This window comes from Diadema antillarum, unplaced genomic scaffold, assembly GCF_040938485.1.
Source record: "Diadema antillarum isolate AM-2024a unplaced genomic scaffold, OU_Dant_1.0 seq00000651_RagTag, whole genome shotgun sequence".
NCBI classification, from domain to species: Eukaryota; Metazoa; Echinodermata; class Echinoidea; order Diadematoida; family Diadematidae; genus Diadema; species Diadema antillarum.
This window is the reverse complement of record NW_027271564.1, coordinates 1,012,501-1,024,772: the sequence shown is the minus strand read 5'-3', so window position 1 is coordinate 1,024,772 and position 12,272 is coordinate 1,012,501. Positions and strand designations below refer to the sequence as shown.

The following is a 12,272-nucleotide window of genomic DNA, read 5'->3' as shown; positions in this document are numbered from 1 at the left end:
TTATTATCGCAAGCTTAATTGACTCTACACGTGTAGGACTGGTTAATTCTGCATATTCGAATGGTGCTTCGCAGCCCTTTAGTTTCTACCCTTCATGTTGGTTGTCTGTATATGTTTATATTCCAATGTAGCCGTTTGGCGCCTTCCCTAAGCGAAGTCCCGAAACAGAGGTTAAAGGAGATGACGCAGCAGCTTCGCTGAGAGTGAACCCGTTAGGAATTTTATTATAATCATTATGATGACGGGTGTGGAGTATCGATGAAGCTGCCGGTTCTCCTCTCAGCATCTTCGGAGCCTGCTGGGCTAAAGTACGGATCGCAGAAACCCTCCTAACAGTTTATGTGTAGAATATTGGGCTGGGGAATCAAATCCCGGTGCTTAGGATGCTACATGTAACATTTTTGCGTCTACAGTTTACATTCCATGTCGCTTGTCCTATCTGGGACTAAAAAGCGAGGCTTATGTGAAGTGGACGCACAACGGAGAGAGAAAAGACAGAAAAAAAAAACTGGAGAAAGAGGAGAGAAAAGCTGGAGCCTGGTGTAAATTGGATACTCGTTAACCCTTCGTCTCGCCGCTCTATGTTATTCGTTACAGTCCAGTTTCAAGTGTTACTTGAAGTCGAAAATAAAACGACTACGTGGAAAAGAATCCTATAGCCATTATGATAGGATGATGCCTGACTTAAATGGCTACCATTTTCATGATTTTCCATTTTGAACTCCTGTAGGATTTTTTTTTTCTGCTAGAGAAGAACTAAAATAAAAGAGGAGCGAAATGATAGTTCTGTAAAGGACTTCTAATAGGACCTACTCAACAGGTCTGAGTGACGAATAATTCTTCAGCCCGGTTGGATCAATTCGTTTCAAGTGGGTGTGGTCGAATTTATCAAGTATAAATCCATCTTTCGGTTTAATGTTTCGAGAAATCTGTTTCGGTCTCGTTATAAGTTGATAAACTGAATATCTTTCTATGTCAATCTGCACTTGGACTAAAGTATAATGTACTAATCAAAGTGACAGAATTAATGTCAATTGCTATATTCCAGCAAGAGTTGCTATCGTATCAACTCTGGGGCCCGAAGAAAGCTTGATGCACATACACCTGTAGTAAACGAATTAAATTATCACAGAAAAAAATAGCGTAACCAACTAAAAATTCACTTAAGTGACAGCAGACACATCATCAGGGTTCCTTTTAAAAAAAAAAGTTTTTTTTTTTTTTTTTTTTTGATAATGCCTCTTGCCGCAGTGACAATTGTCATGTTGATATCAAGAATACTGCTTTCTCTTTGGTTTTTGGTACGGGGGTTAATGTAGCAAGAATTCCTATTGTAACGTATTTGTGGGGTTTTTTTCTGTTTTGTTTTGTTCTTTTTTTTTGGGGGGGGGGTTGCTGTTTTGGGGTTTTTTTTAATGACATGGGGTCCTGACGCGCTCCCAGTCAGTTATGAACAGGCCTACTTACTGAATGAACCCAGTATTAGTCGCCGTAGAGGGTGATATGATGTTTCTAATTTCAGTGCCTTTGATGAGCTATTGAGGAATTCATTTTTCTACTTCCCATAAAATAATGAATTGTGACTAAACATTTCTAGCTCCAGGAATTCCGCAGCATATGCCACAGATTTGGCTACATTTGGCACAATCTTCTGAAAATCTCCATGAACCGCCTTTGTCTTGATTTGCATGTCGGCAACAATTTTTTGTTTTGTTTTGTTTTGTTTTTTCCCTGTTGAAAAAGCGATTGAGCTTATATTATGTATTAACATTATGTATCCTGTGAGCGGTTATAAAAGAGCCATTGACTAGTGCGAGATGAGACGTAAGCTTTCAAAATGTGTGAAGGAGGACAAAATTAAATGATATATTGAACAAGGATGAAATTATCAGTACAAATTAGATGAAATAAAAAGATACAATACATGATGATTATCTTTTCATAGATATAAGTAAACATTTTTTTTTCATCGATTGAAAATGATAATAACCTGCTAGTCCAACCAAGCCTTCCTTCTCAAAAAACTTCAGATCATTTTGCCCACGGTTCTATTGATATGTGTGATGTAAATTCAGATAATGCCCTTCTATAGTAAAATCCATCACACTACACGACAACACATACATGCATTTTTCATACAATGTATGTATATTCTATTTAATTATTTAAGCTAATTATAAATGCATGTATGCATATGGGTTTGTATGTATTCAAGTCTGTATGTATGTATGTATGATTGCAGGCAGAATTATAGACCTCTGAAGCGAAGTCTATTTTGTCTGATAAGATGATTATAAATCAAATTGAGGACATAAAAATCACTTCCCCACGACGCAACAGATACCCATCGCATCAAATTGATTCTTTTTTTGACAACTTATTTTTTTTTCTATATTATTTTATATACTTTGACCAGTTCAAATCACTATCAAATACTAGTCCCAGATATTTACAATACTGGACTTGATTAATTTAATAAATAACATAAATTCATACCAGTGTAACCTTTCTTATTAGTAAATACCATAACACGCTTTTTCTGCTGAAAAAAAATCCATGATTAACTTCATTCATATAAGACGAGATCAACACAGGACTGTGGCGGAAAGGCGCCGTTGCCAATCGGCGCAGACGCACTCCCGACGTTATTGTTCGAAGTCAATCGCCGCGGAATTCTCCGGATGACAGAGCTGTACACCCGGGAGAGGTTGTATCGCAGTCCCCCACCCAAATCAGACGAGCTGATGAAGCATCCAGGATCGGACGTGAAACCGTTCTCGGAATTAAAACATTAAGTACAGATGAATTGATTCAATTTTTTACCTTTATGGAAAAGTCAATGCAACCAATGTAAGAAAAAAGAAAAGAATAGAGAAACAAGAAAGCAAACAAAAAAGACTGACAATTCTTAACAAAGTAATGAAAGTTTAATAAATAAAAACAGGTAAAAGATAAATTAAAAGCAACGTATATTGCAGTAATCCTATTAAGAAATTCCTGTCTAGGTCTTGCGTATAACAGCACACATATTATAGAAAATCAATAACTGTGTAAATCAGATATCTTAGATATAAGATAAAAACGACTTTTTAACTTGAAAAGTATTTCATATCTCTAAGGCATTATTGACTTGCACACCAAATTGTTCAGGAGTAAAGATAGCAATTAGAACAAAATGTACATACAAAATATGAGTTTCTTTTGGACAATGACACTATAACAATCTGTAAACCAGGACTGAGGTGGCATATAAAGCATTATGACGTTTATGAATGGGCCGACATCCTGTGCTCAGCCAAAAAAGTGTCATACCAGAGTTCGTCATTATTCATATTCGGGTTTTTTTTTTTCTCAAACAGGTGAGAAAGATATTGCAACATTGGCCGATTATAGTCATAAGCACTGGAAGGGGATTATCTGTAACAAACAGTCCACCTATAATACATAATGTACTAAGACGGAGTGGGAACTGCGTCATCTAAAACAAAGCATTGTCAAATCATGATTATTTTTTTCGTTATACGAACCCTTCCTCGACTTCAAAATTATTACCACCATCATTACTGTCAGTGTGTTTAGGCTACATCCGCACATTGTCGCTGATATGAATGCTTTCATTATGAATATACGACCAGTTTCATTGCAAAATAGGCTATGCACTATTTTAAAACATTTTTAGTCCATCATCAGATAGAGCAAATTGAACCTTTCCTGTAATACCTCACTTGTGACATTACAAGGAATATTCTAGAGATTATGATTAATAATATCCTATATCTTCTCGCTATTTTTGTTTTCAGCGGCTTTTCGTGATCAACACCGTGTACTTTTAGACAATAGCGTCTAGTCGGGAATCGATACGATACTGAATCCCAATAATCACATGATGATATTTAAGGAAATTTGATGAATCTTATTTTTACAATGTGATAAAACTTGTTTCTTTTATCTTCAGACATCCCAAGCAAAGAATAATGTATACATTAGCATTCAAAATGATAATACTTATACTGGCGAGAAAATGGCATAAAGACACTTATGGAATGTGTCTCAATAAGAACTAAATAACCTCGGATAATAGCGTGCGTTTTTTTCTTTTTCTTTGATAATTAATCCCATGGCAACGGTGTCCTAATTTTACAAAGCTTCGTTTAGACAAGAGTGGTTACTTTTTACATGACAGTGCATGACGAACAAAAATCAGACGTCAAATTCAGATTCTAAAATTAACAATTGTAATTAATTTAGTTTCAATACAGTACAGTGCGATACACTGCAACGTTAGACGTACACTAATCGTAATGAAGAACACTGACAATTGCAGTATAATGAGAGATAATAAGACGATAATCAACTTTACAATAATGTCCATAACAGCAGGACAAAAATAACCCGTAATCCCGTATATATATATGACAACAAGCGATCAAGAAGTTATTCATATGCGAGAGTAATAAATCCTACAGACACTAACAAGCATGTGAAACATGTGATAGGTACACTGCTACTGTTGAACTTGCAAAAGTATGTACTAAATAAATCATCACTATTAACAGCACATGAGGATATTAGTATGTCAATTATTCTATGAAAAGCCATTTCATTACGTAAGACAAATTCAATGATATAAACAATAAATTACTAAGCAAACTAGTAGTAGTACTCTCAGTGCATTAAACGTATTTGTGCTCTGTTGAACATTGATACAGACATGCAAGCCTTAAGGACAATAACGACACTGCTGCAGTATGCACAGAATCAAAATATTTGATATTGTTCTGTCTTATTTGTTCCGTCCGTGTTGAAACGCTGCTCAAATTTTCCCTCTTTAGATCAGGACTTTTATAACAGAGATGTAATGTCGGTAAATTGGAACACGAAACTGCATTAACAGACATGCCACATATCCAACAATACATAACAACATCTGAAGCCACTATCAGCGTTTATCAATCACATCACGAAAATCCATGAAGAAATGCTTTTCATCGTAGGGTTATGAATCCTCAGTCTAGACTGTTATATCCGCCACAGATTCATACAATCTCTCATCCATGTTTCGGAGTGACAGGTATTCCTGGGAAGAGTAAAGTGAGCACAGTGAATTTTACCAGGAAATTAAACAGGAAAACAACTGCTGGAATGGCACTGAAATAATCAACTGTCCATCATCACATATGTCAGAAATAACTTGTAATAAAACCAATGTGCAAGGAATTATTAATGTTATGACAAACATCTCACACTTTGATGGTTGATATATATAATACATTGGAATTTTACACGTGTTGGTCCGAATTTTATTTCAAGAAGAAGTTAGGAGTCTCAAGTATGCCATCGTAGGTAAATAACAACCTTGTTAGATTTACAAATGGCGTACTCGAGACTGGTTCTAAGTTTCTTCTTAATACCACATAAAACCGGTTTGATAACTTACGTGATGCACTTCCATAATCGGTTCAAGTTTCCTCTGAATGACGTCATAAGAGCATCTCTTTTCCGGTTCCATTTCCCAGCAGCTGGCCATTATAGAGTATCTAGGCGAGGAACAGAAGCAGACAACAACAGCTTTTAATGGCCCATCATTGTTTTTGCACTGATCTGTCTTTAAATTGTATGTAAGTGTGTCATGATCTCTAAACTGTCGCATCTAGACTGATTCGGTGCAGGACAGCAGGAATCAATGGGAATTCTCGTCAGCAAATACAGACAAACACACACTAACACACTGACAGACACACACAAACACACACATCATACATCTACCGGCAAGCAAACTGGAAGTCGAGGTAATTTTCTTACAATTCTTGACCACAGTGAGAAGGGCGCGGCATCTTGTAACCCTTGGTAACCTGCTGCTTTACCATGTCCATCGTCATTTTGGGATATGGTCTCGCTCCTCGAAAACAAGCAGAGAAGACGGTAGAGAAAACGAAAAGAATCATGTGTATGCACATCTAACTTATCAGTCTCTCGTTTCTTTTCTCCATATATTTTGTTGCTAACGATCTTTATATTATTTCTTCCAATATTACAGGCTCCTTCACAAGCAGTATAAATCATGTGTCTCAAAGAAATACACACTAAATGTGACCGTCCATCACAAAGCAAACAAAAAGTCGCACTCCTTGATTTTATGTGAGGACTCAAGTAAGGTGAAATGGGTCAACCAAGTCAATTTTTAGTTTTCTTTATCTTCTGAAAGAGATGTTCTTCTTCTACATTATTCTTGAGTTTTGGATCATCAATTAAATAGGAAAGTGGGTTTTCAGCAGTTTTTCTACAACCCTTTTATTGGTAGAGTAGCGTGACCAGGGTTTTTCTAAGAGGCCCCTTGTCATTTCCTGAAAATCCTTTGCACACTCTTCTCTTTCAACTCTAATAACTTTTGAAAGGATGATGCTACTTTTTTGAAAGTTGTTATTTATTATGAACAGAATGTGTTAAAAGAGCATGCTCAATTTCAACTTAATCTGATAATCCCTTTATTGTAGTTGCAACAGTGGTTTACATCATATTTTTGTGTCCCATTCATGGCACAGGTAGCACGGCTTAGAAAAGATTAAGCGCTTCAATAGACCTTGTACTTCAGAGCCCCTTTTCTCAGTTCAAACTTTTCTAGAGTGTGTGCTTTCTTTCGCATATTTATATAGGTTAGGAGAATCCATTTGAATTGAGTTATACATCATTTTAAAGCTTCGAGTCTGCTCTTTCAGAATCTGCCCTTAACTAAAAATCTTTGTCTGGAGACTTTTTGTTGGTTTCGTGGTGTAGGGTCACAAATTATACATCTCAAGACATTAAACTATTTATTTTGTAAAGTACGGTATTAATAAGGTGTCATTTTTCATATGGGCATAAACACACACACACACACACACACACTTGTATTATGTGCAAAATGTACAATGACAAAATATTTCATGAGGTGAAAGGATCAATTATTTCAACTTTCAGCGAGTAACATAATCTGTCCATTGCCCAAATGATGCCTAAATAGTAAAATAGGTCAAATAATCAATATCAAACAATCAATAAAAGGAATCTATTTAGGTGTCATATACGTGTGATATGAAGAATACACGTAAAATGAATTCATATTATCGCTTTCTTTAGTCTAGATCAAGGTTTATGAATTTGGGAATGTTAAAGAAATAAGTATTATATATATCAATTTATATGAATGTATGTTATGTTGTACCAAGAGTAACAATTTCCCAAAGGAGAATTCCGTAAGACCAAACATCGCCTTCTAGTGTCCAATTTATATTTTTCATTCCTTCAGGTGACATCCAGCGCGTTGGTTTCTGTATAGAACGATTTGGAAAATAACAATAAGATTATAGTATTTAAATGTATACATGAATATATACCCCCTTTTATTCAATTTCATGTTAATGAATTAAGGAAATATACATACTGTATAGTGTGTAGTTTTTAGAGAAGATATTTTTCGAACTTATACTGTATAGTGAATAAAAAGAGACAATATAGTGGACATATTCTTTTCTCTGATATTTCGCACATTTTTTTGGAGTGGACTGAGGCTCCACGTGGCATGAAAACGGTTCACGCAGTACATTTTCTCTCAGGAGAAATTATGTTTCATAATTGTGTGTAGTACTGATATATTTTATATCATAGATATATTCATATCATTCCAGAAAAAAAAAACACTGATGCCCTTGTTACGTGGGGTATTTGCTTCTTGTAAGTAATCATACTAATTATGGTATAACACAATTCCTTTTATAATTCATGCTTCAATTATAACACTTACCCTTTCAGAGGGCGACGTAAATGACGTCATTCCATAGTCAGAAATCTTACAGATGCGGTCTTCCGTCATCAGAATGTTGTGAGCACACAGGAGTCCATGGATAATCTGAAGATGATGATAAATTCTGAACACTTTGATAAGAAACATCATGGAATAGGCTTCAGATAAGGATATAACCTATTCTCTTTAGCAACGCTCAGGTGGAGAGCCCCCCCCCCCCCCTCCACACACACACACTCACATACACAGTGTGGGATAAACTCGCCAGGATGCGGTTTAATTGTGTTGAGAGTATCACACTTATACGTGGAAGAAAAATAGATTTGGAGGAACCCTACATGCTTTTTGGGGTTATAAGTTCAAAGAAAGGGAGTCATCAGGTACACATCAAGGTGTGTGTGTGTGTGTGTGTGTGTGTGTGTGTGTGTGTATAAGGGTGTGTGTGTGAGTGTGTGCTTAGATTAAAATTCAAACATAGTTAATAGATTGAATCGAATTTCAAGTCTACACACTTTCACGAAGCATATTATTTGGATCTCGTGAGGGAACAATGAGAGAGTTATAGGCAAACAAAGACGAAGGTTTGATTGATGCATAGCTATGTCTTAAGTAGTTACGGTAAAGGAAAAAAGAAGGTTCCTAATGCAAGATCCTCTAGATGCATCGCATCAGTGCGTTAGGGCTGGCTGGAAGAAGACCGGGCGCTAATAGAAAAACACATTGCTCATTTATAGTACACCACGTCCAGTGTATATTCACTAATTAAAAAAAAATCAATTAAGTTCGCCTTTCTTCCGTTGACAGTGAAGTTGCCAAGTAAGAATTGAATCTGGTCCACAAAGGGATTTTTACTAGGTATTTCGTGGCATTGGTATGGAATAGGTAATTCTGTAGAAAAGAATTAGAACATGTAATATGACAGCTACATCCTCGAAATCTTAAAAGCTACAGATTTCAAATCTAAATCGGGGATGTTCTCGAGCTTTTTATTCATGTCATAAACAATACACTACTACGTCTTCATTACCAATTACGTTCATTTTATCAAAGAGATTATAATTCACTTTTCTTGTGTACCTTGTTAGACGCAAGAAATTCCATCCCTTTTGCAATCTGCCAGGCGAACTTCAGTAACTTGGACTCATCAAATCGGGGCTTTGCTGGCTTGATATTCCCGTAGGGTGATTTCGAAGACTGGTTATTAAAGTGGAGAAAAGTCAGCAGTGTCCCACCGGAAACAAATTCGTGTACAACGGCACCTGTGCGACGTCACAATATTTTTATTTTTTCAAGTCAATACAAAGGTTTTGGAAACTTAAATTTTGGCTCTTTTCTTTTCTTTGATATCACGATCACAGATATCTTAAGCAATATAATGAATATCATTCATTGACTTGTTTTATTTCACTAAAAGAAAAAAAAGCATATTTGGGTTTGTTGTTGTTGGGGTTTTTTTTCATTTCAAGAAACCACGATTGGATCAAACCATTGCATTCTTTAATGGTTTTTTGTCAGGGTAAACTGATAATACTTACGATATTCTTCAGAGTATCCAAGACACCTCACAGTATATTGATGGTTTGGGAGTTTTTGCAAATATTTCACCATCTGCATATGGTCTGGAACATTTCCTGTGCAGAATATATGAGGTAAGATATTTCGATGATGAGAAAAGGTGCCTTAAACCTAACAATCGAAACAATTATTATTGATATTACAAACCTCATGTTCCCATAAGCTTAGGGTTTAAGAGTATGTGATGCTCTAGCAAAAGAAATTGACTTCTTAAGTCAATCAGGGGAATGGCATTTGGTGTTACAAATTCCAACATTATTTCCGTCGTAAACGCACTTTCATGATTTAAAACACAAATCATTGACACAATAGTGTTCATATACACAAGAGATATTGTCATGCACAGCTTTAATTTTGACCAGTGGGGACTTTATAATGCATTTATTTTGTAGTAGTGCAGAATAAGTATTTCTTATTTCATTCTGCTTATGAATACAATACATATAATTATGTCTATATATATGTATGTATATACATATATATATATAATATATATATATATATATATATATATATACAAACAGTAGAAATTACATGCACAACTAAAATTTTCTTAATCAGTGGGGACGTTATAGAGCATTTATTTTGTAGTAGGTTTTCCCGGTCAATTTCATACTTTTGTCATTCAGGTTCCTATTCCAAGCATTCAATTTCACACATTCCTCGCTCGCAGCACTGAATTAGCAAACGAATTCAAAATCCGGTCATTCGAATTCACTATGGGAGCATTCAAATTCAAGAGAGGAGCACGCATTTCAGCAATGATCTTTAAGCATCTCAAGCTGGCGACGGAATCTCGTCGGTCATTCTAATTCGTGAATAGATAACCAAGTTCCAAATAACTGTATTTAAAAAAAAAAAAACCCTGAATTTAGTTAGTTTGGGGCGGTGTATATGTTTGTCGTTTTCATTAAGCTTTGAATATCAAAATTATTGGGATTATGATGACCGTTATTCAGTTTGCAGTAGAGGTCCTTCATTCTAAAATTTGAAGTAGGGCTTCTAGAAAAGGAATATACAGGCAAATTAGGCACATTTTGCCAGCTTGACATGAATTAGAATGATCATTGCTGAAATGCGTCCCCTTTCTTAAATTTGATTGCTCCGATATGAAATTCGAATGACCGGATTTCGAATTTGATTGCTGATTCAGTGCTGCGAGCGTGAAATGCCTGAAACTGAATGTATGGAATAGGAACTTTAATAACAAAAAATATGAGATTGACCGGGAAACCGGGAAATCCTATTCTACAAACTGTGTATTCCCCATTGTATTCTTTTTATTCTAAAGGTCTCAGCCATTTCAATCACATTTGGGGGAATATACTTTTGTTTAGAATTAAGTGAATGACAATTTTAACATTCCAAATCTTAAGCCGACACCTGCTAAACTTCATTTTGTATCATCATGAACCAATGTTGTACTTCTTGCAGGTTTGCTTCAAATATTGATTAATGATTTTGGTATTGTATCAAAACTTCCACAAATAAAAAGAGCAAAATATCTTGTAATTTTAGGGAAACACTTCTACAAGTAATGACCTGTGACCTGTCTCAGGGCTACCGAAGCCACTCCCTGTTTTGTACGTAGTTCACCCTTCCACACGTCGCCAAACTTCCCCAGTCCGATGGAACCAAGCCGAGAAAAGAACGTCAAGTTTTCAGCTCGAATTGCAGCGGTGTTCGGTGTAAGTGGTTGATACGCAGAAATACCTGTCAAATGACGGGAAAGAGGCTGGCATGTTTCTTTTTTTGTCCCTTTTGCATTAGATTTCAAGACATCTCCCCCCGAAAAAAAAAAAAAAAAAAAACGAAACCTTTGGTAAAGCCCATCTACTATAACGCTTGATTACAAGTTGGACGGACTTGTTGGATGGTACGAAAACATCAATACTATGCTATAAACTATTAATCAGAAACTCCTTATGATGTCACCAAATACGTCAAAAACTTATCTTGTTTCATATTGAAGTGTCCTGTCTCTTCTCATCTGTGTTCAGAAGAAGCCAATCACCACGATCACAGCTAGATCCACGCATACCTACACACAGACACACAAACACACACACACACAACACACACACACACACACACACACACACACACACACACACGTCTTCACTCACATGTACACACTGTATACTTTCAAAGAACGATCAGAACCAAACAAAGGGAATAACGTCGACGCACTTTGTCTTAAATTGTATAACCTTCAATTTGTGATCAAACATGAAAGAAATGAAAATATCCACGAAAATTATTGGCTAAAGAGATGGCTGTAAGGTTCTTAAACAACAACAATAATTATTGCGTGTAAAAAGGCTACACTCCACCTTTGCTTCCGCTTTCGATCATTTCATACGCGTTGTTATCGTCGACTCCAGGCATGTCTGTCCTATAAGGTACAAACAGGGGCAACATCGAAGAGGTGTTTAGCCTATTGCATAATGTCGAACATACATCATCTGAATGAAAGGACAACAACAACAACAAAATGATAGTGTCAACGTATGAATAACGACTTTTTTTCCAATCATTTTAAAATTAAAAGAAAACAAAAGTGTTCATTAAACACAAAAAAAACAGAAAGTTGTATCATGCTGTTTGTTTGTTTTGTGGGGATGGGAGTGGGATGTGAGCTAGTGTCAGGGAGACAATGTGCAACGTACGCCCCTTAAATATTTTGAAGAATCAAATATGTGTGAGTATGTGTATGTGGGGGGGGGGGGGGAGGGGGGATCGGCATCGTCAAAAGTCCTCAACGTCCCTCCTTCAACGTCATAGTGGAAGCTCTTGCTCTTCTTATCCCAAAGTGAAATACTGGGAAAATAGGGTGGCGTCAACTTTTCTTACCTTGCATGTTTCGTAGACACACTTTTCACTAAAAGAGAAAGAAGAGAACAAAACTGATGCTTAA

General features: G+C 36.1%; 1 protein-coding gene across 1 annotated transcript in view; it reads right to left on the bottom strand.

The window, feature by feature from the left end:
• Positions 1–233: 233 nt before the first annotated feature.
• The window catches only part of LOC139736523 (uncharacterized), a 23,837-nt gene continuing 11,798 nt past the window's right edge, over positions 234–12,272 (bottom strand). Inside the window, exons 8-17 of the mRNA XM_071647273.1 lie at positions 12,209–12,236; positions 11,689–11,750; positions 10,898–11,068; positions 9,316–9,411; positions 8,858–9,039; positions 7,781–7,885; positions 7,202–7,307; positions 5,803–5,899; positions 5,438–5,537; positions 234–329 (exon numbers count right to left, since the gene is read on the bottom strand). Of these exons, the coding sequence (XP_071503374.1) occupies positions 234–329; positions 5,438–5,537; positions 5,803–5,899; positions 7,202–7,307; positions 7,781–7,885; positions 8,858–9,039; positions 9,316–9,411; positions 10,898–11,068; positions 11,689–11,750; positions 12,209–12,236 (1,043 nt within the window). The remainder of the gene's footprint in view (positions 330–5,437; positions 5,538–5,802; positions 5,900–7,201; positions 7,308–7,780; positions 7,886–8,857; positions 9,040–9,315; positions 9,412–10,897; positions 11,069–11,688; positions 11,751–12,208; positions 12,237–12,272) is intronic.